This window comes from Rhamphochromis sp. 'chilingali' (genome assembly GCF_963969265.1).
Source record: "Rhamphochromis sp. 'chilingali' genome assembly, chromosome: 18".
Classification (NCBI taxonomy): domain Eukaryota; kingdom Metazoa; phylum Chordata; class Actinopteri; order Cichliformes; family Cichlidae; genus Rhamphochromis; species Rhamphochromis sp. 'chilingali'.
The window spans coordinates 11404283-11430620 of NC_137945.1; the positions used below are offsets into that span (position 1 = coordinate 11404283).

At 41.8% G+C, this 26338-nt stretch overlaps 3 protein-coding genes across 4 annotated transcripts; 1 reads left to right on the forward strand and 2 right to left on the reverse strand.

The window, feature by feature from the left end:
• Positions 1-288: 288 nt before the first annotated feature.
• cdk13 (cyclin dependent kinase 13) lies at positions 289-8714 on the reverse strand. The gene is made up of 14 exons (XM_080864466.1): positions 6641-8714; positions 5831-6397; positions 5583-5741; positions 5336-5475; positions 5008-5178; positions 4712-4901; positions 4531-4587; positions 4302-4403; positions 4121-4198; positions 3744-3860; positions 3511-3642; positions 3228-3424; positions 2026-2520; positions 289-1794 (listed from the first exon to the last, which is right to left on the reverse strand). The coding sequence occupies exons 1-14, from the start codon at positions 7777-7779 to the stop codon at positions 1094-1096; spliced, it is 4245 nt and encodes a 1414-aa protein (XP_080720592.1). The 5' UTR covers positions 7780-8714; the 3' UTR covers positions 289-1093.
• A 4827-nt stretch (positions 8715-13541) lies between these two features.
• On the reverse strand, positions 13542-18605 carry ralaa (v-ral simian leukemia viral oncogene homolog Aa (ras related)). 2 transcript variants are annotated; one of them, XM_080864469.1, is made up of 5 exons: positions 18192-18605; positions 15725-15842; positions 15421-15629; positions 15023-15197; positions 13542-14909 (listed from the first exon to the last, which is right to left on the reverse strand). In XM_080864469.1, the coding sequence occupies exons 2-5, from the start codon at positions 15836-15838 to the stop codon at positions 14787-14789; spliced, it is 621 nt and encodes a 206-aa protein (XP_080720595.1). In that variant the 5' UTR covers positions 15839-15842; positions 18192-18605; the 3' UTR covers positions 13542-14786. The 2 variants fall into 2 exon arrangements, with proteins under 2 accessions (XP_080720595.1, XP_080720594.1); XM_080864468.1 differs by having other exon boundaries at positions 15725-15970; positions 18192-18604.
• Positions 18562-25672, forward strand: med1l (mediator complex subunit 1-like). The gene is made up of 16 exons (XM_080864467.1): positions 18562-18616; positions 20069-20144; positions 20240-20294; positions 20415-20541; positions 20627-20655; positions 20798-20869; positions 20963-21037; positions 21233-21309; positions 21723-21785; positions 21896-22007; positions 22132-22256; positions 22362-22468; positions 22572-22770; positions 22881-22976; positions 24117-24219; positions 24950-25672. The coding sequence occupies exons 4-16, from the start codon at positions 20416-20418 to the stop codon at positions 25215-25217; spliced, it is 1452 nt and encodes a 483-aa protein (XP_080720593.1). The 5' UTR covers positions 18562-18616; positions 20069-20144; positions 20240-20294; position 20415; the 3' UTR covers positions 25218-25672.
• The last annotated feature ends 666 nt before the right edge of the window (positions 25673-26338 follow it).

The following is a 26338-nucleotide window of genomic DNA, read 5'->3' on the forward strand; positions in this document are numbered from 1 at the left end:
AAATGATAAAAATTCAAAATACAGGAGCTTCCATTATACTGAATTGCACAGGGTGCTTGCTGAGGCAAAAAATACCAAATGTTCAAAGTGTCAAAATTTGGTGTTAAGCTAAAGGTCCAACAGTTTAGTAAGGGTGAGTTTACATGTCAATGGTTGTAGTGCAATGAACACACTCTAGGTAAGTGAGTGTTTCTGGCATGACACTGCCATCCAGTGGTGTGCTCTGTGAAGTCACCACACCACTGTGAGAACTAGTGTTTTCAGTAATGTAACAGACGACAATACCGTCGGCATTTCTTTAATAAACATTTGCCAAAGGTGGAGGAGGAGGGTGGTTGACAAATCATTTTAGTACAAAAGAAAAGAAAGAAAAAAAAAACAGGAAAAAAAAGAAGACATTGTTTTCTTTTCAAACTCCGATTATGCTTCTTTGTTTTGCTTGTGATTTTACAACACCTACTGGCAAAAAAAGGCATGTGGAATTCAAACAGCCTTTCTCCATGAAGCTGGATCAGATTTGGTGCATTCGTCTGAGAGGTTACTACTCCTTATTCTCTCAATTAGCTTGTTGTGCTCATGACTAATCTGACCCAAATGGGCCACCACTGTTTGAAGATAATCTTGACAATAGAAAAAGGAGGACAACATTACTTATGGGTTATATTCCTAATTGTGCAGATGGAGCACATCATCCATTTCCTTTCATAACCAAAAATAGTTTCCGCCTACTTCACTCAGTAGTGCAAAACATTAATACTAGTCTGCTCTGAAGCAATTACAGAAAGGCTAAGGTAGAGTTTTAAAATTTACCCAGCCTGATAAATGTACACTCAAAAAGATCAGAGTTTAATTTAAAAGACAGCAGAATAGATTACAAAAAAAATATGAAAATGGTATGAGCAATAAAAGCTCCTCCGATGTTAACTGTCCTTCTGCAGCGTATTCCACATTCCAGACTGAGGAGGAATACAACGCCTTATACAGATTTAAGTTATTAAAAACTTAATGTGCATCTCCAGATCCATCTAATCTGGTCTAAGAGGCTTCAGGGTCAACCCTTTCACCCATAGTCACTTTACATATTTCCAGTCTTTCAGAAAGGCAGCCCTCGGCCTCTGATTGTTGCCGTCGAGTTCACATGTGGGACAAAGCCAAGGGGTAGTGGTGGAGCCCCGACTTGAGAGGGGGAGCCCCAGGGTTGTCCTGGTGCTGGGATGGGTGGTGGAGGAGGTACACCATCCTTTCTTGCCATGGCATGGTTGTAAAGGTGGATAGCACTGGGGTTAGACTGTCCCTCCACAGGTAAAGGGCTGTGATTGTACTCAAAACGGTGGTCCTTGTCCCCAGTGAAAACCATACTGCTGGGTCCAGAAGCTCCGGCACTTGGAGGGAATGGGTCGGGGTGGGCTGGAGCAAGAGCCCCAGGAGCAGTAGAGGAGCTGGCAGCCTGTCCAGGCCCACTAAACACTTCTCTCAGAGTGTGAGGTGGCAAGCCCCCACCCAACATATGACCCATGTAGCTTTCCCCAAACCCTGCAGGTGTAAAAGGTGGAGGAGGTGGATGGCTGTATTCGCCACCGTATCCAGAACCTTCTGCAGTGGGCAGAGGTGGATAGTCTGGCTCTGGGGGTCTCCCTCCGTCACCTGCACCTGCAGATGCAATAGGGGGGGCATGGCCTGTCTTGGGCTCAGGTGGTGGCTGCCGGTAGTCAAGGTCAGCATGTGGAGGTGGCTCCGGAGGCTCTGGTGGTCTCTGGTCTGGGGGCAGGATGGACACCCCACTTACATCAGACACTGAAAACACAGTTGCACAATGTATTATATTGCACATGTATAATATTAGTTCACTTTTTGATGATCAGCTAATAAAAAACTCCGATTATTTTCATTTTTAAAGCAAAATCAGAAAAAATATTTCTGCTGGTCTGACAAGATATTTGACCTTCAGTGGTATAAAAGTTAAAGAAAAAGTATTTGTCAATCTACTGAGGTACACAGACACAGTGTGTTCAGAAGGCAGCTCACCTGGTGAGACAGGACTGGGCTCAGGAGGCTGTTTAACCTCTGGAGGTAGAAGCGGTGCTGCAGCTCCAGCAGAGTTGGTGCTCTCTACTCCTTCTCCACCATCGACTGGTTCCTGCCTTTGTGTATGCTGAGCCTGGAGGAGCTGAGCTAGCAGCATAGTCATGGCTGTCTGTGTGGCAGCTGCAGCCTCGCCTTCTGGAATATTTGACGGAGCAGACATCGGGGGCGAAGGAGGTTTGGGCATTGGAGGAGTACGGGGTACTCCTGCTGGGGCTGTGGGTGGGGGAGGCTTGGCAGTTGCAGGCTGAAGAGGAGGCTCAGCTGGGTCAGTGGGAGCTAAGGCTTTAGAGAGCTGCTGTAATGTCTCTTGGTTGACCTTTGAGCTCATGGACTGGACAAACTGGGCTGTGCTGACTGCACTCTTTGGCTGCCCTAAGAAGTTCAGGAGAACTGCCAGCTGTTCCTGGGTTAACTGTGAGTTTGCTCCCTTTGGGTCTGTAGGAAGACAAACGACAAGATTGAGCAGAAGTCATAACACTGATAATATCCTGAATGCAATATATGAAAGCAAAAGTTCCTTTAACAACTTCTGGCCATATCATATTTATAAAAAAGGCTTTTGTTTAAAATAACTTCATTTCGGGAAACAGCCGTATATATTATAACCTTGCATGACAAGTTCTATCCTTTTTTAAATACATAAATCTAATCGATGACATATTTACTTTTCCCAAGTGAAGAGAATGGAAATATCAGTCTGCAAGATTCATTACTAGAGCAAGAACCAAGAGTCACATATATATATATATATTTCTGTGGAAGGAAATTACAATATGAGCATAAGTGAGTTTGGTTCAGTGTGTTGTCTAGCAACACGGATCTTTTAAATATTTCAGAGAAGAAGGCAAAGGCAGATTAGTGAATAAATGAATGACTGAGCTACATTCCGGATGTAATGGCTATTTAACCGAACAGTGACCTCCAGTTTAACCTCTAGTTTAAAGCATGTTAGTCTGGTGAAAGCTGTAATGTTTTAAAAAGCTCATTTCCATACATTACCTCACAGCTCAGAGGTAACAAGTTGATTTTTAAATACATCAGACTATCCGAGTTTACTTTTAGCTCATGAAACTAAGGTATGAAATGAAACCAAGTGTAAGACGACAACACCTTAAATAAATAAAAGCAGTCGTCAAACTCACCTAGCAGAGCAGAAGCAGCTGCATTCTGGGCTTTGATGGCTCCGGGGGCAGACAAACCCTGCGGCGTGTTACTGCGACTGTCATCAAGGCCCAGCTCTTTGCGGGGTGCCTTTGGAGCTGCCAGTTCTTCCGGCATCTGCTTCTGTCGCCTGCGTTTCTTACTCCACAGCTCATGACAGTCCTGCCAAAGTGGGAGACTAAAGAAGTGGAGAAAGTAAAAGATCTGATGAGCACAGCAACACTACAGGATGAACATGATGATGGAACATGAACCCAAACGTACTCTGGTGGAGGCATCTTGTCTGGATCTACATCCTTGAGAAACTCGCTGCCCAACGCCTGTTCAGCTGTGCAGCGTTTGCTGGGGTCCAGATTGAGCATGTGGTCAAAAAGATCGAGGGCAGCTGGAGGGATGCTGAACAGCAGCAAAAGCACAGGAACATGTTTAAAATAAATGCTGGAAGGCCAAATTCCACAGATACGACTTACAATAAGAAAAAGTAAACATCAACTTACAAAGCAAACTCCTCTCGTAGTCGTCGCCGGTACTGCTTCTTTGGTTTCATGGTGTTGAAGAAGGGAAGCTTTATGACATCTGGCCAGACTGCAGGACAGGGGCTGCCACATATGCGGCTAAAAAAAAAAACCAGAAAGGCATTTTTTCTAAAAAGTACAGTAAAGAGCAGAGGTAACAGAGGTAAAGCATTACATCTGTGTACAGCAGAGCTCACTTCTTTCTCTTTCAACCACCAATGTGTGATGGAAATATGAGGAAAATAAAATGTGAGGAGAAATAAATGTATTTCTTTAATTTCAAAGCTCACAGGAGGGAAACTGTATCTGTGGCCCTGTGTGAGAGCCAGTCATGGTTTAGGAATTTAGGCTATGCTTACCTAATAAGCTCTAACTGGGCAAGCTCCTGGTTAGCTTGAAAGATTGGCTTCTTTGTGAACAGCTCACCAAGAATGCATCTTTAATAGACAAAATAACACAATTCATGACACACATATGCCACCTTTCAGATATTCTTATTATTAAATGTTTATGATTAACAATAAAAGTATCAGCACTTACCCACAGCTCCATACATCAATAGCAGGTGTGTACCTCTCTTCTCCCAGAAGTAACTCTGGGGGACGGTACCATAGTGTGATCACTTTATTGGTATATGGTCGACTGAAAATACAAAAACAAAGACAACATCTGTTTATTAGTATCAAAATCACACCCAAAAGATACCGGTAATGATAAATAAGTATCTTACATAAGGTAAGATTCAGAAATAGAATGTATGAGGGCTCACCTCTCTTCAGAGTTATACAGCCGAGCAAGACCAAAGTCTGCAAGCTTTATTTGACCTCTGAGTAGAAGGGAAAAAAAGAAAAGAAAAACACTGCTTAAAGCGTACTTGAAAGCATCCTTAGCAAGGTTTTAAAACATGAAGCACTAAGTTCTTGTAAATGGGTAAAAAAAGGCAATCTTACTTGTTATTGAGCAGAATATTGGAGCACTTAATGTCTCTATGAAGAAAGTTCTTCTTGTGGCAGTAATCGAGTCCCTCCAGCAACTGTCGCATGAAAGACTTTATGTGGCTCTCATTAAAATGAACGAGACCAGACTCAAGCAAACCCATCAGGTCGTGATCCATGTACTCAAATACAAGATAAAAAGCACCTAAGACAAAAGGGAAAGAAAGAATTTTAAAGAATAAATAAATATCTTTTAAACTATTTTTAAAATTCCACTAAGTATCATAAATATTCACAAAAATATAAATTACCTTTATCATTCTTGAAGTCTAGAGCATCCTCTTTGTCTGTGACAATCTCCTTCATGTTGATAATACTTTTATGGTTCAGTTGACGTAAAATTTTAATCTCTCTGATGGCTGTAATTGGGAAGCCTTCCTTTTCATTGTCAAGTCGAACCTTCTTCAATGCCACCATTTCAGCTAACAGACAACAGAAAGAAATACATAAAACAGATCTTTATGACAATATTGACTTGTATGTCAAAGAAAAACTGCACTTTCTGAAGAATACACTATGAATCAGTGCCAAAGTTGGTGTAGAGGAATTAGGAGAATATTAATCTTCAGTAAAACTCACCGGTGTCTTTATCTTTAGCTTTGTACACTTGACCGTAGGTTCCTTCCCCTGTGATTCCAATGATCTCGAACTTGTCAACACAACGTTTTCCCCAGTCTATGGCAATTTCCTTAATTTCACCATATCTTGGACCACAGATTCTGGCAATTACAAATTTAATTTTACATTGAAATAATAGTAACACAGAAAACAGCAGCAACAGCACAAAACAAAAAGTGATTTAGCACTATATACATCAAGAACATACTTAGGTCTTCGGCGAATTGTTTGGGACTTCTTGTCATCAGATGGGCTCTGGGTAGAATCTGTGCTTCCAGGAAGTTCAGGGGGCAGAGGCAAGTCTGTTAAAAGCTGACGAGCCTTTTTCTCTGACTTTTTCTTCCCTGAGAGTGAGCTGTCTTTCAAGCTGCAAAAATGTTGAAAGAGCATTAGCATACTGAAACAGTCTGATCATATCTACAGAGTACAAACATTTCCTGGTCAGCACATCCATACCTTTCTCCTTTGTCCATGTGCTCAATAACTGTTTGGGGCAATGGCAGCAATGGGAGGGTAGACATGGCTTGACCTGTGGTACGTTCCTTTTCTTTGCCTTGTCCAGAGGCTGGTGCTTTCCTCTTGTCCCGATGTATAGAGTCATCCTTGCCCTTTACATCCCTGTCCCTGCTGGTCTGGTGCTCTGTTGTCTTCTTGGATGACCTCTCTGAGGGTGACTGAGGCTGGGTTGATGTGGGAGTTCGGGGTCCCTTCTCCGGTTGAGGTGGAGAAGGAGGGCGACCCTTTCTGGAGTTGTGATTCGATTTAGGGCTGGGCTGATGAGCGGACGAGGAACCCTTGGTGGGAGTCGATGTATTGCTCGAATTCTTGGCCTTAGCAGCTGCTTCTGCAGCTTTAGCCTTTTTCTGCTTACTGAGTTCAGCAGCAAGGCTAGTTTTGAAGGTGAGCGTGCTTGGTGAAAGACTAGATGGCCGACTACGGGAACGAGAGTGGCGGTGTCGGCTGCGAGAACGTGAATGCCTTGAAGTTGAATATGGACTTCTACTGCGTGACCTAGCAGATCGCCTGGAAAGGAAATGATGAGAACAGCATGTTCAGTTGGTACATCAAAAGCACTTATAATTCAAGGTATTTCAGTCAGATTAGCAACTGCAGTGACACATGCAAGTTGTTTTTTGGGTTGTTTTTTTTTTTAATGAAAAATGAAACAGTGCAGCCTTATTATAACAAATCTAATAAAGTCACCACACCAACAGAGCATGTGCAACAAATTAAACATGTTCAATTAGCTGCGTAATAACAACTCACCTGACATCAGGACTTGGGCTCAAGGACTTCCTATATGGACTCCGTGATCGCCTCCGGTTACCATAAGGACTTGAGCCAAACTCTCCTTGTTCATAAGGACTGTGCCGACCGTAACTCGGAGACCTGCGCCAGTTCACTGGGCTCACAGGTGATCTCTTCCTTTTGTTGCTCGAGTATGAACTGGGTGACTTGGGGGCACCGTACGACCCATACATGTCTGCATCTCGGCTGTAATATGTGGAACTGGGAGAAAGTCTTTTGCTCGCATAAGTTGGACTTCTTCTAGATATCAGCTGGTTATAACCGCCAGGAGACTGGTAGTTATATGAATATGATGTCCCATAGGGACTTTCTGATTTAAAACCAGGACTTCTCCTGTATGCCCTGAGGTCCTCACGATCATCTCTGTAAGACTGTGGAGCATCTCTGTATGCAGATGGGGGCTCTTTATCAGATCTTGTTTTACTTCTGTGCCTTTTTGAATCCCTTTTATCAGCAGATTGTGAGGACTGGGATGTAGATGTCCTTTTGCCATTCCTGTCACTGCTCCTTGTAGTGTCTCTGTGATTTTTAGAGCCACTCAGGCTTCCTCCACTCCTGGCTTTTGAGGAGTCCCTCTCCCGACTGTGACGGTCTTTTTTCTTACTTAGCTCCTTCTCTTGCCTGCTTCTCTCAGGTGGTCCTCTTGTTTTCTCGTCCTTGCTGAGGCTTACTGCCTCCCGCTCTCTGGGGTGACTTCTGTCTGGGGATGCTGGTCCATTATAGTCAACATCGCTAAGTCGGTCCGCTGTGAGACTCTCAGCATGGGGGTCAAGTTTAGGAGACGGGCTCCCAGAAAAACGCTCTGACTGGGAGCTCACGTCATCGTACTCCACCAGTGTCCGAAGTTCAACATCTTTCTCAAAAGCACTTCTTCGATCATTGTCAGGGTCCTCTATTGTACCGGTATGCCACAAGCCTCTTTCCTTGGGTTGCCTGCGTTTCTTTCTTCTAGAAGCCGATGAGCGCCTCTTCTCACGGTGCCTGTCTCGCTGAGCGGCACCGCTCCCCGGTTTGCTACGCCTGTCCTGCCTGCTAGCATTTCTCTGTGCAGAGGGGCTCCGTCCCCGACCCTCGCGAAGCACCTCCGAATTAGGCATTTATCTCCCAAATAAATGCTACCACCACGCTAAGAATAATATATTCTCTAATTTACCAAAGCTATGTCCCTTGGTGTGTCGTGGAACAAAACATTGGGCTAGCTATGGTGACAGGCTAGTCAGCTAACGTAACAGCAAAATCACAGGTAGACAGCCAGCCAGCTAGCTAGCTTAACGTTAGCATTACAAAGCTAGTACAGTTCAGATTGAAGATAAAGTGAGTTAGTTCAGAGGGAAATTAATGACACTTAGTGCCAGCACACTCCGGCTCATATCAAATTCACAAAATGATTCTTGGTTACAGAGCCATACGATACTCAACCATTGTGTTCCAGGACGGACATCTCCCAGATTTATCAGCTAATGCTAGTCGGTTTAGCCAGCTAGTATTAACTGGCTAACTGTACTCGGCTACACAGTCGCATTCCGTTTCATGGTAAAAGCACAGGCCTAAAGCCTCTCTAAATTTAAGATCCACTTTTTCTAAAACGTTATCGTCTGTGCGAGCATGTAAATCCATTTACCGAATAGTGTTAAAATGTAAGTAGTCAACTCCGTCTCCTTCTCACAAACTTCTTGCCCTCCATCACACTCCGGTGTGCAACAAGGAAGTGAACAGCACGCGAGTTGGCCGGATAGTCCGCGGCTAACCAGCTAGCCGCTAGCAACTTAGCCAGCTAGCTTCTCCTTGTGTGGAGTTCAAGACAACTCAGTCAACATGCAAGAAAACAATGCCATTCAAAAACACGCCTGCGTCCACGTATCTTGCTGGACTGCTACCTCAGCTGATTGCAGCATTACCCGAAAGTAGCAAAACCTCTGCGTTAAATAGCTCAGAAAAATCTCTGAATGTGTTTATATTAATATAACTTTGTTCCCAGTACAGCTAACGGTACAGCTCACCCGGGCCCAGGCTGCTTTCAAACTACAGGCCTTGTGCGTCGCTGTCAACCAATGGCACTCGTATTCGTAATCCATTGGTAACGTCACAGCGAAAGGGAAACCCCTACCATCAAAAAACCACCACATAATATGATATGAAAATGCGATATTAACCAGAGTGTACAGGAGATGGTTATTTTCTACGTATCCAGTAAATGGAACTACAGGTTACGTCTTTCCATTGATTACAATAAGACCAGATGCTGCCGTCACGCGCCGTTAATCACAGTTAATCTGTTCCTCATTCCTCAGTTTAAATGATTAATTATTACTATACAGAATATGGTCATTTGTCAAGGGAATGATTGGAAAATTAAGAAGTTAAATTTAAGTATTAAAAACAAAACAGATTTTCTTTTTATTAAAGAAAAAAAACTTTCCAAACCTACCTGGCCTCAGGAAAAAGTAAATACCCCTTAAACCTAGTAACCTATTGGGCCACCTTTGGGTGCAAGAACTGCAGTCAAGCATTTGCAATAACTGGCAATGAGTCTCACACATCAAAGGAATTTCGGCCCACTTTTCTTTGCAGAACTTTTCACATATGGTCAGGTAGGTTTGGATAACCTTTACCGAATACATTAAATCATTTACCAACTGCATTTTGCATTTACTCAGGATATTTTTTAATAATATTAGAAGATGATCTGACTGGCAATGCACAAGCTCAACCGACACCTTAGTTTGCTCACTATTGTACAATAACATTTCAAATTCTGTGTGCGCATAGATACATTTATATGCAATAAAACTAAAATACCTTACAAATTACAACATCATTCATCGCAGACACGGTGTAACACCTGCCTCCCTCTTCCCGCTCCTCCACAACCACCCACACATGCAGGGCCTTGGAGTGGGGGTATGTCACCAGGGTGCAGAGGAGGCTACCCCCCCCCCCCCCCCCTGTCCCCTTCTGGCTGCCTCTGCCTCAATTTTATCCCACAACTTAGACATTCACATTATTCACACTCTCATTACACATACATATAGGATCTTGGGGGTGGGCACAATCACGGAGTCCAAATCACCATCAGGGTTTATACCTCACCCCTGACGTCGTTGCCCACCTCTCAATTTTAAATACACTTAGTCATTGAGGGTTAGCAGGAGGGACTATGCGCTTACCTGCTGCTCCTTGGCAGGTAGCTCCATGCCCTCCTGGGTTTTAATTGCACCTTAGAACACATATGCATCAACACTACAATGAGCGGGTGGAGGGAGGTTTGGAGTCTTCTCCCACCCCCATTCTCTGCGGCCTGCTGGAGCGGGAGGGCTAGTAGGAGGAGTTGGCCGTCCGACTGCGGTCTGGGGTGTGGGGCCTCCCTGCTGCTGCAGAGTCGGGGTGGTCTGCCTCTCCCCACCGCAGGGAAAAGGGTAACACCACCTGGGTCTGGGTGCAATTCCCCCCTCCAGGGGCAAGGGTACCTAGACCCGGTTTGTAGAGTACGCTTGGGGAGTGTGATTGTGTGTACAGCGTCTCTTTATGTCTGTCTCCACGTTGGTTGAGTGTGGAGTGAGTGCATATGAGAGCATGAGGGTGGGAATGGATGTTTGTGTCTGTGTGTGCCTGTATGTCTGTGTCTATATGTCAGGTTGGGTATCAGACGCCACCTCTCTGGGGACACCTCAGGCCCTCCAAGGTTTGGAGGCCTATCTCCACCCACCACCACTTCCCCTGCCGGTGGCGGACTCCCTCAGGTGTCGGTGTGTTGGTGGTTCTTTGTGTCTGGGGGTGGGCGTCCGGGTGCACACCGGCTCACTCCTTGGCGGCCGCTTGTCGGGGCCTGGGGCCTGGGGCTCGCTCGGGCCCCTTTGGAGGTGGGGTGCCCCCGGCCTCTCGGCCTAGGGCTCGGTCACTCAGGCGCAGCTGGGGGCCGGCGGAGCTCACGGGCGCGTCACTGCAACTCCCCCTGACTTCTGCTCCGCGGCTGCTGGGCGAGCCCCCATCTGGGACTCTCCTCAGCTCTTACTGGGACAGTGGCGCGGCTGCCCCTCTGTTGGTCTTCCATGGTCTCTTGTGTTCTGGGGGCCTCTGGATGTCTGGAGTTTTGATCTCCTCCATACCCGCTTCACACCCTGGAGGACGGGGCTGTGGCCCCCCCCACACTCCCTAGCAGATCATTACATGGAGAAACCTTTGGAATGCAAGCATGCTGATCCACACAGGTATGCACACATGGGTATTCACAGACGCGGACTAAAGCTTTCTTGGCTGCTGCCTCAAAGCACACTGTGCGCTGTCTATCTTGCGTGCTGCACAATATCGTTTATTACTTAGTAAATACTGATATCTATGACTAGCTAGTTTATTGTGATGGTGCTTTGTTTTCTCTATTATTATGTTGCTCTTTGTTGTTTGCTGTCTCCTCTGTTTGTTTTTTTTTTTGTTTTTTTTCTCCATACAGGTGACCCAGGAGTTTTTTTTTTTTTTTTTCCTCTCTCTTCCCCCCCCTTCTCACCGTCTCTTCTCCCCTTTGGTTTTCTTTCTCTCTCTCCCCCTCTCTCTCTCATTCATTCCCCCTGTCCTATTTATTAAAAAAAAAAAAAAAAAAAAAAAAAAAAACGACAAAGGATGAACTGAAGCTCTGCCATCACGTAATGTCACATACTGCTGTTTCTGATGTCATTTAAAAAAAAGAAAAGAAAAAAAAAAAAAAAGACACGGTGTAACACGAGAAAGATACCTAAAAGCTAAAGCAATTTTTTACGTTTTTCTCTAAACCAAATGCACAAGCTGAAATTGTGACAAATATATTTATTTACCTGTTTTTATTGTTATTTATCCAACAAAGACACCAATAAATGTTACTTTTTCATTTTCTGGCAAGTGTTTTTGTGGTGTGTTTTTATGGACATGTCTTGCTATTTTCCTGGCAATACAGGCCTGCTGAAAGACTTCATGAGTTTCTAAGGAGCTTAGAAAGAACCTAGACACTTCAAGAGCTTGTTTTATGACCTTAAGATAGTGCTTTTCCTCTAAGAAAGATCAGGGTAAGGAGATAGAGATTATCCATGTTTATACATATAACACAGCACTTCAAAGTTCACCTGTTCAGTGCAAAAAACAAACGTATCACACAGAACATACACAAAGTGTTATTAGTAATGTCCACTTTATTTGCCATTTCCAAACTCACAAAAAAAATGAATTGAAATGTAAGCATCACCTCTTGTATTCACAAACAGATAGGCTACATTAGTGGTTATGTTAAAAATAAGTAAACATGAAGGAAACATTTAACTGATGGCATACATACAACCATCCAATCAATTACATAGATACCTATAGATTTCTTTTTTTACTCCAAGGGTATAGAAAAGGCAAAACAAGTTATCTGAATACCCAGTAGGACAGTTCGCTCATAGCGTTCACACAAACATCTGTTTTAGTATTTCACTGAAATTTTTCGGGCTATCAAGTCTATTAAATTAATATGTGGAAACAAAGTAACAGCAGTAGAATGATTATGAATGATGTCTCCTTGAATAAACAAAAACCCACAACAAACAACTGAAACAAGAAAGACTTTGTTTAGCCAGTGTTATAGTATGCAAGCATTACGGTAGTCACTTTATGTAGGGCAGCTTCTGTAATCCTCAACAATGAAGACACAATGCGGTTAATGTAATAATCTCAAGCTAAAGAAGGAGAGTAATAATAAACTGGGATCTTTATGCTCATTCCAGTTTCTGTGCGTGGCACTTTAACTTTCAGGGCGTTTCAATCATTATGTGGTGTACTGGAGTTTAGCCCTTAGGACATATATTAGAATAAACTGCTTACCAATCAGTTTGATGCCACCTCACGTTACTGTTTTAAAGTCCAACTCCTCCTACTATGTGCTTTGCTGTAGACATGAGTTGCATGATAAACGCACATTAAAAAGACAAACATACAGACAAAAGAAAGCTTCATAGCTGTTGGATGACACACCTTTTTCCAAACTGCAGTCAGATCTGTAAATGGCGCTCCAGCTCAAGTGCTTCTAGTTCTCAATAGTTTCTAGACCCAGTCAGTGTTTTAAACTGTTTCCAAGTTTCACATTTCCTCTTTGCAATTACAGCAAACATTTTGCATAGACTCCAGTGTTGGGCACGTTATTGGTTGTGGCAATCTTTTAGTGTAAATGGTGAGCAGCTTATTAAGTTAACGATTGGTAGTGAATCAGAGAGAAAAATGGCAACAACCTCAATGTGGCTGTTTAACTTTACTGAAATATTAAAAACAAATAATAAGTTACTAAAAATAAATTATATTGTTCACAAGAAAAGAAAAGAAAAGGCTCAGTCATAAATTAAGAAACAAGGGGCAGTTTTCACAGTGTATTTTGGTCTATGCATTCTCAATTTGCCAATTTCTATACACTGTTTCAACCTTTGCCTCTAAAATGCCATCTACAAGATAAAATGAACACATTCGGCATGTTACTACAGCACTGTAACACAGGGTAGCCTTGCACAAAAAGTAGCAAAGTAGAACGCCAGTGACCTCTAAACTCTGCAAATCATTGGCAGTCTAAGATTACAGGCAAACAGGATGAGTATGAGGGGATGTTTCACATTCACAATGGACAGAGAGGCAACAGTGACGCACTGCACAAGAATTACTAAAGCCCTCATAACCTTGCATTTCTTTCCCCAGGCGAATCAGACTGAAATCTCGACGCTTCCCGACACTCCTTTTGACTTTTGCAAAGACTGTAGTGCTTACTTTTGATGCTCGTTACAGCAAGCTGTCATTCACTTCAAATAATAAGTGGGCACTTGTTTGTACTAGCTAGCGTTTTTCTTTGGCGACTAAAACTTTTTTTGGACAAGTATCACCTCACGTCTATGCAGCCTGCAGTCTCATTTTCATTTCATGCCTTAAAAATGATCTATTCATTAATTTACCCCAGCTTTCCAATTAAGGACTTTTCCATTTAACAAAAGGAGATACAAGTTTGCAGATTAAATGTCAGGAAAAATTATAAATGAAAAAAGACATTTTTTACATGTTACAATGTGTTTCTTTGTTTTTAAAATTAAGATGTGTCAGCATGTAAGGGATGTAGTGTTATGGAATCACCTTTTATCTGAGCACCAGGGATTCCTTTATCGCAAAAAAGACAATGCCAAGTGAGGTAAAACTTCTGAAATGTTAGAATTGAAAAAGAGTTCAAGTGTTGCAAAATCCCTCACAGATTCAAGGGTAACAATTAATGTCCATTGTGCATTTGAGAAGACTCAAAAGTCTGTGGGGTAAGGGGAGAGATTAGTGGAAACATTAGTGCGCTTATCTTACACTGGGTGATATGATAGAGGAGAAGAAGGGAAATGTTTGACGTCACGACTAAAAAGAAGTATACTTAACTGTACAACGTAGTAAAACTGAGGTGTAAAACGACAAATAGGAATGGCATCAAATTTTGTCTCGAGCTTTGATAATGAAACTTTTTTTCTAATTGAAAGGTTTCATAGGCTCAGTGCAATGTTCATCTCCTCTGTGGCTCTTGATGAACTCTGGGTTGACACTACACTGCCGAGTCTGTTAACTAACCCTTCTTACCAAAGATGGTGGATTAATTAAAAGGGATTGGGGCTTTCCAGTACTGAGCTCCAGTTACATCTTCCCTGTTTAAACCTTGGCGCTTAGACTTTCATTTAAATCTTTTTTTCAACTTGCACTGCACAGCTCTCTTAATATGTGTGTTACACACACACACACGTCAGACTTTACAATGAAAAGTTTTGGAACATTTCAGGACTTAGCCTCTCAAGCTTAGGTCTAAATTAAAAACACCACTGAATTATTACACTCTGTAATGTGGGCAGAGTGAGAAAGAGAGAGAGTACATAAATTATTTGGAGTGTCAGCACATAAAAAGTTAGAGCTATAAATGGTGTATGAAGCGCCACCTTACTACTTCCTGACACATGGTCAGATGTCCTGTTAACCAGGAACAGAAGGTCATGGTCAGGTATGGGCACAAAAAATTAAATTAAATTAAAATTAAAAAAAAAAAAGCAAAAGTCTGAGAAATGCGTATGTACATAAGCAGCGAGCCTGCTCCCTCTAACGACTATAAAATACAGCATCTCTCTCTAATTCTCTTGGCCAAACTTTTACTTTTCTTCTTCCCGTTTTTCTCTTTGCTGTCCTCCATTTTTCTTGCCCGGATCTCTCTCATTAGGTCGAAAAAAACCTGTTAACAGGAGAACATAAAAAACACAAGTGTTCACATTTCTGTGTTTATGTGTCTGTTTTGCTTGGTGTCAGCATAGGAAGGAATTATTATGTTCAGCAAGTTAAACAAACCTTGTCAACATTGGCACGAGTTTTGGCCGAAGTCTCCACGTAGCACACGCCCCACTGCTCTGCACGTGCCTTTGCCTCATCTGCGCTAACCTGCCGTCGGTCGTCCAAGTCTGACTTATTACCAACCAGGAGAAAGGGCACATTCTCATCCTCCTTCACTCGCAGAATTTGCTCTCTGCAAAATGAACAGGAAATCTCATTCAGCCGTGAATTATGTAAATAAACAGAGCGCTGCATGGTAAATGCACAAAATCCTTACTCATATGAGTCTAGTCAACCTGATGGAAGAAAAACCTTGAGTTGTGATGAAGTATCAAAAAAGCAAAGGAAGAAGAATAGCTTAATTACATCCTAATGGATGGGTAAGTGCTTCATTAAAAGAATCTAAGTGGCTGCACCTGAAGTCTACTGTTGCTGCAAAAGACTCCAGCTCTGTGATGGAAAATACGCAGAGGAAACCCTCGCCACTTCGGAAGTAGTTATCCCGGATGGCTGCGTAGTCCTCTTGCCCGGCTGTATCAAGGATGTCAATTTGCACCTCCTCTCCATCCAGCACCACTTTCTTCCTGTAACTGTCTGCTTTAGTGGGCTCGTAGTCTTCAACAAACTAGAAAACAGAAAGAGATCCATTATGCCAGAGTTTTTTTTATTAAAACCTCAAAACTGGAATTTCAGTTGAGTACTGTGATGTGAGCAGCTCACCTCATCATACATGAACTGGAGTGTAAGAGCTGATTTGCCCACTCCTCCACTGCCAACCATTATCACTTTGTGAAGGGCTAGAGAGTTCTGCCCTTTTGGCTTTGCAGCTGCCATGGCTCTGTGTACCGAGAGATGCAAGTATCAAAGGGAGAAAGTGCAAGATGGCGGGAAGGGATTGTGAAATGTGAGGACTGCAAAAATCAGATCCAAAGACTGCAGGTCCAACAAAGGGCTGAATGATAGTTCCTGTGGAGAATTTAAAAAAGAAAAGAAAAAAAGGAGAAAGATGTTGCATCATATTTTCCAGTGCCTCCAGGTTCCATTTCTGCATTTTGATTGCACAGTCATCATGGTAATAAATCCCAAACCAATAAAAGGCTAAAAAGCAGAAACTACAATTAGACTTGAGACGTCGCACAAAAGAATGATTCTCGGTAGCTTAACAAGAATGCAGGAAACATTGTCATGACACAAGACTGACGCATTAGAAATGCAAATTTATTTTCATTATAAATTCTGCTCTGAAGCCATTTGCCTGTGCAAATAGCACCTATCCCTTACTGCCTTAAGCAGTATTACTTTCCTCTTTACAAACGCGACCGCAATACCACTTGACCTGTTAACAATTCAGGCCATAAGTATTCAGAAGTAACAGAAATCAGATCACACAAATTGTAAACGTGGCTCTAATTTCCAGCTGTACATTTTGTTTTTACATCTTGGTTAGTTGTGAAACACAAGCTGGAGAAAGCAATAGAAGTGCAAGTTACTACTGGTAGAAATATTACCCCTGGCATAATTTCCTCATACAAGAGACAAGAAATAATTTTCTTGTCCATGCAAAGACATTTACTAATCGATTTTATTTATTAATTTTTCCCTCTCAGATGTCTGAAGGTACACAAAGATTTGAAAGATTTATGAATATGTTGTTTGAATCAGTTTTAGGCCTAGTCCAGCAAAGGGATTCCTAACTTCTCCCAAGAAACTAACTCTTTAATTCCTGTGTAAAAACAGTTGTTAAGGTTATACCAAACAAACTGGTCGAAACATGACCCTCACATCACAGATGCACTGGCCAATCTACAACATAGCAAAAGGGTACATTTAACATAATCTTAAACCTCTTTTGCGTGTTGCTAAAATACCGAAACACAAATACCAATTCAGAAAGGCGCCTTGTGGGTGCAGTACTTTCGGCAGCCAAGTGTCACTACAAATACACATTGGAGCCTGAGGACCAAATACTGCTTGTCAATAGCACAGAAAAGGTAACGTTAACTACAAATAAAGCACACAAATTCCACTAATAGAACAGTTTTAAGTGAACCTGCCCTAAGAAAAGGGAGACAAGTTTTGAAAAGTTGGCAGTACTTTATATGTCTTTGACAATAGTGGATAAAATGTGACACATGATAAAGCCATTGAGTGGCCTCTTTTCCATACTGGACTGTCCAAGAACACTATAGAAAATGCATACTGTCCAGAAATGTGTGTTCAAGCCCTTTCCTAAAGGCCAACACAAACCCTTTTGGGGGGGGAATCAGGGATAAGCATGGGCTTGCAGCCAATTCGTCACTACACAAATTAACATAAAAGGTTTATATTTACTGCAAGTCAATAGTACTATAAAGAACTGAAGGAATGTTGCTTTACTTTCATCTATTAAAGCTGCAAACATCTCTTAACAAGTTGTTTTGAGTGGAAGTGAAAAGGGAACTATTAACGAGTCAGTCGTTCTGGGCTTGGAGAGGCGTTTAACAACAATTTCTAAACAAACCCAAGTCACCTTATGTAAAGACAGGGAGACTGTAGAGACAATACTATGCCTTCAGTTTACAATCATCAGCACAAATGTGGGTGGAAAGTCAATACACCAGTTAGACAAATTAGTCAGCGAGTCATTATTTAGCAAATAAAAAACAAACAAGACGCCACACCATAAGCACACCAAGAATACAAAAAAACAAAAATACTATACACAAAAATCTATACATAACATGAACTGAGAAATCAACTATTTAACCAACTATTTCAATAAAAGAAACTAGCACAGCAAATGTCAGTGTACACGTCCCTAACAACAACGTTAACTTATTAGCAACTTAGCTGGTTGACTGCTGGGCAATGTGGCTAACAAGCTAACTATGCTACCGGGCAGGTAAATGCCACCTGACATCAAAGTAACATTTCAGGATGAAGATAACATCTGAAAGACACGTCTCTAAAAGCGGATATTCTGCAACAGATGTTCGCTCGTTGCTTCCAAACTCAGTAGCTTCCTCGTTAGCGAGGGCGAGTGTGGACACACAGGGGGGGGGGGGGGGGGTAAAGGGGAAAAAACGGCTAGCGAGCAGCTAATCATAACTAAATGATGCGACGCTAATAAAACTGAAAGACAAGCAGGGTCCGTTGCACCAGTACCATGTCTTGTATTAACACAAATCCAAAAATAAACAGCACTCACCTTGGCAAAAGGTCTGATGAAGCGGAATTTAAGGTGGCGAAACGAAAAGACTCAGCTAGCTACTTGTTAGCTCATGGCTAGCTTTCTAGCTAACTCCAGAGACCCGGCTGGTAGCTGTTAGCAGCAGACTGACTGCACGTCCTGTGGGCTTGGCTCCGACTGACAACGCCCGCCTGCTTGGGAGAAGCACACAGCGTCTCACTTTGACTTTAGTGTGTGAGTGTAATATTTTCTTTCAGATAAAAAAAAAATATAGCCCCGGGTATGGACATATCAGATAATTACCCTCGCAGTTGAGCATACAGTACAATGCAGATTAGGAACAGCGGATGAAAGGTACCACATAACTGATTAACTGGCTAATCCGCATAAATAGTGGCAGGTTTGTTCAAAAGGAGAAGAGTGAAGAGACCTCCACATGCCAGGTATGTCGGTTTGAATATAGTGTTCTCACTAAATAAACACACAATTTAAGTTAAAAAAAATGCGCAAATGTAAATAAAACATCTTAAAATGGGAAGAAAGTTTAATTTTATTTTTTTCCCATCTATCTCCTGTTTTTCGACGCTTTAGATGATGGACAGGGTCACAATTCCAGAGCTGTGTTTGAAGTTTGCAGAGAAGAGTTGGGCTGACACTTTTCAGCTTGTCCGAAGGTGTATGGTGAGGCAGACTTCATTAAATAAAAATGAAAATGCCTCTACTCAAATGGTCTATTTGAATCATTTTAGTTGTACGGTTAGGGTTTTTTTTTTTTTTTTTTTAAATCTCGTCTTACGCAAAAGAGATTACTCATTTTATTTCTAATTTAAACTAAGACCCCCTCCTTTGTTTTGTTTGGGGTTTAAAGGGGGTATGTTGCGTTATGTGGCTGGTTAGTGCATGGCTCTGCTAATATGATAATGTGGTGTGAAATGGTGTGGCTATCCACTCAGAATGAGATCATTCATCCTGGAACACACACGGCTTTGTTTTTTTTGATCAGCGGTCTTTTTTTTTTTTTTTTCTTCTTCTTCTCTTTTTTTGCATTGACTGGTATCACTTAACCTACTTGGATTTACTTATCAAGCACCTGGTACAGTGTATGGAGTAAAGCCTTCAAATCAAAACAAAGTAGTTTGACTGTGGGTTGTTGGTTATCTTTATGGCATTGGCTTTGATTCCACTTTTTAACAGCATCCCTTTTGGCCAGACATGCACTACTGCTGGCTTAATTAATTTTCCTTTGCACTATTTATTGATTCTTAAATAGAGGATGTCCCTCTTGTACATGTATATTATTTGGTTAGAGGTTTGAGAGTTCAAGCACTGACATGAGGCAAACGGGCTGTACTCTGTGCAGTCACTATTATTATTGTTCTATCTGTATGCTGGGCCTCTGTGAGAAGAGAGGGTTGGTTAGTTTTCTTTAGATTTGTCATGGGTGGAGCAGCAGGGTAGATAATACTTTTGGATTAATGTGGAGTGGAGCTTGGCAGTGGTCAGTCTCTGGAGTGTGTTGAAGAAATGTGATTGCTTGGTGGTCTGAAGTGATGTGTGGTCCAAAGGGATAAGGCATCTGGGGCTAGTTATCAATTTCTCTTCCAGCAGTGATCTTAAAGAGAACTTGTGAAGAAGTGGGGTTCTTCTTCTTCAAAAAAAATTAAGTACAATAATTTCAAACTCCTAGTTCCAAAACATTTGTTTCATTAAACACACACATCCCAGTATGAAAAGCATGCAAATGTCAGTGTTTTCCTTGAGATGGTGTCATGCAGTTTGTGTTGCATGGTGAGATGGGCAGACAGGACCAAAGGCTGTTTGCACAAGACTTTGCTTTTGCCATACAAACAGTCCATTGTTGTTTTCTTTGTCTCTCGCCTTTGTTCCTATAATAGGAGAAATCCAGAGATGAATCCAGATCCCGTAAGCCACTGGAAAGATCCCTGGAAAAACTCCAGGAAGAATCAAACGGTATGTGAGTAACATGTGTTTTTATTTATTTATTTATTTATTTTTTTGAAGTATTTTTACTTTACATAAGTAAAATGAATCTCGTTATGTTTCAGTGTGCACCATCAACACCACAAAGCTCCGCCTAGAGATTATCGCAAAACAACAAGGGTATAAAACTGACCTCCATGGCTTTGTTTTTGCTTTTTAGACTCATATCTTTCCTCATCTGTTTTTCTATTAATCTACTGTGATGACACCTTGTTATCCATATGAATCTTTTCTCCCAAGGATGAGTTTTCATTTTGCTGAGGCCACGTGCTATTTATCAGCTGATTTATTCTACGTTGAGGTATTGTTGTTGCCGTGTGGTGAAGTGGAGGAGGTGAAGGTGGTCCCTCACGGAGAATCCCCTGTTGTAAGTGGACTGTGCTGTTTCCAGCAAGTCATTAGAACTTCTCACCTTTTGCTAATCATGCTGATAAAATAAAACTGTCTCTTAGCCCAGTGAATCCCTGCTTCAGCTGCTAAGGTAAGGGAATGGATTGCTTTTAAATTTACATTTTTCTTGCAGTAAGCAGTGCCATTATCCACTAAATTTTTTTTAAGAGCATAATGACAGCACTAATGGTTTTAGCTCTATTTGCTGATTGTGCTGCTTTCTGGGTGCACAGGTCCAAAAACTTTGCCGCCTTCTCCCTGAAGTTACAAGGCCTCTTTGCCCAGTACAACATCCCTGGAGACAAGTGCCTACCTCAGCTTATCAAATATTCTTTAGCTCTTATAAATCTGAGGCTCTTGTGATCATTTAGCCATGTGTTCCCTTTTTTCTTTTCCAGTGAAATTAAATTTAAATTGTTGGCATCTCTACAGTGCCTTGGGAAAGACTTATGGAAAATCGCTCATTTGCCAAGGTGTGTGACAAAGCAACAACTTTCCAAAAGTCTGTCTGCTTAAAACAAAATGAATTCCTGTTCAGTGCTTCAATTTAAATTTCATAAACCAAAACGCATGTATATAAAATGATCAGGAGAGTAAATAATTGTAGCTCTTCATATAAACTGCAGTTTTGTTTTTTTTTTGTTTTTTGTATTTTTTCCTCTTTTCAGGGAACAAAAGTATTTTGACCCTGAAATGGACTTGATAAACAATGGCAGGATAGGGGATTTAATCATGGGAAAAGAAGGTATAGTTACACTTGTATATTGAATTGGTTGTATTTAAATTATGCAAATTAAATTCTAGATCAAGAGTGTCAAATATAAGGTGCGGGGGCCAGAATTGGCCCAGTAATGACTCCAATCTGGCCCACTGGACGGCTTTGGAAAATGTGAAAGATGTAAAACTTGTGAAAATAAAGTTTTACAACTTTCCTTCTGATAAACACCTCCCCCACAGTCAACCACACCACACAAAGTAATAGATAAACAATTAGGTGATGTAAAAGTTTTCACTGTCTATTATAGAAAAGTCATTCAAATTGAAGTTAAATGTATTTACACTGACAGAAAGGGAAGTGTCACTGGTCTGGCCTAATTAAGAGGAAACTAGGCTGAATTTGGCTCATGGTGTAAAATGAGTTTGACATCCCTGTTCTAGATTGTCCTTTCACCATGCGGTTCTTTATTCCTCCAACCAATGGAACAAAAACTTTGGTGTCAGGTAAGCTTCTGAGTTTAAAAACGTGATAAATTGCGTTCTCTTTCATTCAGTTCATTCAATACAGGTGTCATCGGAGATGTTAAAAGTAATAGATTTTCCTCAAATGACAGACTTGAATCCAGTTGTTCAAGCCGCCCAGGTTACTGTAGTTGTCAGCAATGTGACCCACAAGCTTCAGATGGCATCTGTGGTCCCTCAGCCTCCCCAGCTGGATCCTCAGGGGTATCTGCCTGCTTTCTGATTTTTAATCTCTCACCCAGCGGGACACGTTTCATTTTCCATTTATGAGTGAGTCTGACTGTCACTAGCGTTGGTGTTAATGGAGTACAATTGTGTCCTGGAGCAGTTATCCTGTGTTTGTTCCGCTGAATGAGGTGCCAAATGAAATGCTGCCTGCCTGTTTCCTGCTTAAACTGCAGCCAGCTATGCCCGTGACGCCGTCTTTTGTAAAGAAGCTCAGCCAAATTACAGGTCAGGGAGGCTTTCATGAGTATTTTGTGAAATGGACATGAAACAAAAAGCCTGCTCATTACTGCTGCTCTGTCTCCGATTATTTCCTACATGTGACTGTACCAGATGTTGACCTGCAGTGGGCACCCCTACCCAAGCTTCTCATGAGAGATTCATTAAGCGCAAACAGCTCCTGGGAGATGACATGCGAAAGCAACATGATTTTTACAGTGGTATGAGGATACTATTTATTATAAGTGGAAAAGGTAAAAGAGGGGTTAGTATTTAATATGTAATTTATGCATTAAAAAAAAAAATCAATGTTTATTCATCTAGACTCTTCCTGGTGGTGTGATGCATAGTTATGTTTTCCCTGGAGCTGCATGGGATGTGCCTGCCCACAGGGGGGCTGTGGTGGACAGTGTTCCCTTCACCCACCCTGGTCATGTCCCAGCCCTGCTGGAGCTGCTGCGCCACCAGTGTGCCATTAACACCCTGCTGAGGAGCTGTTTCATATTTCACTGTGCCAGTCCAGGTAGGAGTGTTTTTACATTACAAAACCGGTCGACACAGAGATGGTGTAAAGTGGGCAGCAAACATTGTTGTGCTTAAAATATGTAACGCTTCATTTATGCATCTTACCAGGTTCAGTTTGTGGCCTGCATTTTGAAGTCCTTCCAGAGTCTGACAGCAGCTTTTCTGTGACCTTCCAGCCACCTGACGCTGACTCCCTGGGTGTTTGTGAGCATTAAGTTCATTTCAAATTTGGGAAAAAATTAGCTGTTTTAAAAGTTTATCCTTTTTAATATATCTATTTTTTTTTTTTTTTTTTTTTTTTTTTTTTTTTTTTTTTTTTACCTATATGCAATAATCAAATGCATATAGGCATAAAGACATGGTCAAGACAACCTGCTGAAGCTCAAACTGAACATCAGAATGGGGAAGAAATATGGTTTAAGTGACTTTTCATTTGGCATGGTAGTACCAATTGGGCTGGTCTGAGTATAAACTGCTGATCTACTGGGAGTTTTTGACATCACCACAGTCAGAATCATGTTTATGGCCAAGTTTGTACACAAATAAGGAAATTTGTCTTGGTGTCAGGGTGCAAAATCTCTAAGTTTTGCAGAGGATGGTCTGGGAAAAGACTGCAGTGAGTGGAAGTTCTCTGGGTGAAAACACCTTGTTGAGGTCAGAGGAGAATAGCCAGAGTGGTTTGAACTGATAGGAAAACAATGGTAGCTCAAATAGCCAGTTGTTGCAACCAAGATATGCAGAAGTGCATCTCTGAATGCAGAACACCTTGAAGCAGGTGGGCTACAGTAGCAGATGACGCATCGGGTGCTGCTCCTGTCAGTTAAGAACCGAAAGCTAAAGTTGCACAATCTCATCAAATTTGGACAATGGAAGATTGTAAAAACATTGCCTGGCCTGAGTTTGCCTGGTCTATTTTTTTTCTGTGACATTCAGATGGTAGGGTTAGAAAACAACAACTTGAAAGCATGGCTCTGATTTCCAGTTTCAGGGTGGTGGGGGTGGTAGTGGAGTAGTGAAGGAGATTTTCTTGACACACTGTGGTCCCCTTAGAATCATTTAAATGTCACAGCCTTCTTGAGTGTTGCTGCTAGCAATGTCCACCAGTGTACCCATGACTCCTTCCAGCAGGACGAAGTGTCATGCCACAAAGTACAAGTAATCTCAGCCTGGTTTCTTGAACGTCATCATATTTCCTGCAGGGTTCGTTTTTTGGCTATAAACATGGTGGTAGATGGGCAAATTAAGTAAAAAAAAAAAAACAAAAACCTGGTTGTAATATCAGTTTGGGAAAATGAACAAGTTAAAGGAATGTGGTGTGTAATTTAAACTGATTTGTGCCCACAGTGCTGGTGAATGTACCGAAACCTCACCAGATTACCTGCAGCTTATTTGGAGCAAATACACGTGATCCTTCCATTAATGAATACCTCTCCTCTGTCATCATGAGGTATGTTTTCTGTCTTTAAGAACCATGCTTACATGCAGATGTTGGTGTAAATGTGATTATTATTTACTCACTCAAGTGTGTGTAACAATGTACAGAAATTCTGCATTATGAAGATCTGTGTGCAGCAGAGTAACTGAATGTAGTTTATTATGCTGATTCATTCATCAGCTACCTGAACAGTGTCTAAACTTTACAGCTTTAACTAGCATAACAAATGTGAGCACATGATTACATGGTAGAATTACAGTAACTCTTTCTCAACCACTAGTACTCATCCTACATTTACAAACATGCTACACACGCCAACAAAAAAGATGCTCTTAATTAAGAGGTTAAACTGTGTGTTCAACACAATGCTTGGCTAACATACCAGCAGCTTCCTTGCTGTTTGTGTTACAACTATAGATTAAACTCTCTTCAGTATGTGTCTTCATCACATTCTCCCGATTCCTCTGCGTTTACATTCTCCCACCGAGCTGCGGCACTTAACCTTTACAGCGCCTGTGTCCCACTGACGTCTCTACTAACACATTGTGACCTTGCACATTTATTTACCTGTGATTTGCTTTCTGTTTAAAGTTCCTGCATGTTTTATTAAGAATATAGATATCTGGTAGCAGACTGTTTCAACAACTGGGTTGTAAGCGGAGGGGATTTGTCTTGTTGCCGTACTGAATTTTAGCTCCGCTCCTTCTAGGAACTTTCAGTTGTTTTGTTTTTCTCCACTCAGCTGTATGTCCATCCCTGAGACAATGAGGATGCTATACAACAAGCTCGAGGACATCACCTCTGTCCCACTTTCTCCCAGCTGCTCGGCCACCACAGAGACTGAAAATGACCATTCAGCTCCCTCGAGTACAGCTGTGGCTGACACCAGCAGAGCTTTGGCCACTTTCTCCCAAAGTGCAGCTATGCCGAAGGACGGCTTCAGTGTTGCTGATTTAGCACGTTCTGCCCTGACTGTAGCCAAATCTGAATCTATTCTTGAAATAAATTAAAGTCCCTCCGCCTCCTCTTACCCACCACCCCTTGTAGACACGTTTCAACACAGGGTGGACAACAGGCACAGCTGATCTAAACGTGCATCCACAGCCTTTATGAAAACTCTCACGGGTTAAATCAGCCATAAATATGGACCAGAATAACTGGTATTTGTTTTCCGTTATCAGTTAGAGATGCTAATGTGTAACTGCAGAAGGCTGTGTTTGAGTAATTCAGAGTTCATAATCGCATCCATCTCCTGCAGGATGCTTAAATGTCACTTACTATGCATTCCAGCGTGGCAGAGATTACTGGCTGTAAAGGTCTGACATCTGACCTCAGACAGCCAAGAGCCCAGTTGATTGGTACCATGTGAGCCAATCAAACATTGTTAAAGTACATAATGCACTCTTGATGTTTTGTAAGACTCCACACATTTAAAAAATAAAGAAAAAAATAGCTTTGGTGTAGCATATGATTCAGCTCTCAAATGCATTCTCTCTAAACCACAATTTAGTTTTTGCTTCTTTTTTTTTCTTCTTTGATGTAAATTAGGTTTTGTACAATAAGAGTGACATTTGGCGTGAAAATGTAGGCGTGGAAGACCGATGTGGAATGGAAACTCGGCAGTAAGAAATCTCTTGATTGCTGCTGAGCACAGTAGTGCTTTTTCTGTGCGGAAGCCAACACGGTTACCAGTATAGCACAAATGTGAGTAGTCTGTAAAGAATTAGAAATATTTGCATTCTAACAAAGGGAGGAAATTTAACTTTTTTTTCACATTCCAAAAGAAATGTTTGAGACAAAACTCACTGGTGCAATGTTCAACTAAATCCTGAAGACCTACTGGCGATGTGCATTTAGAAAGGAATTTAACATGTATTAGGAATACGAAGTCAACTGTCAACAGCAGACAACTGGTTTTGTCCCGTGTCTGTACTTCTGCATATCCAATGACCTGTACGGCTGCTATTCATAGAAACATTGTAACATGTGGTTAAACCGCTCTCTTTTTTCAGTGGGCTTCTGTTCTCCGAATATATCAGCGATTATGTGTCCTCACTTCTAACTGGATGGGCATAAATCTGTTGAAGTCGCACCTGGTAGTAATGAGGAGTAGATTCCTTGGACTGTGATT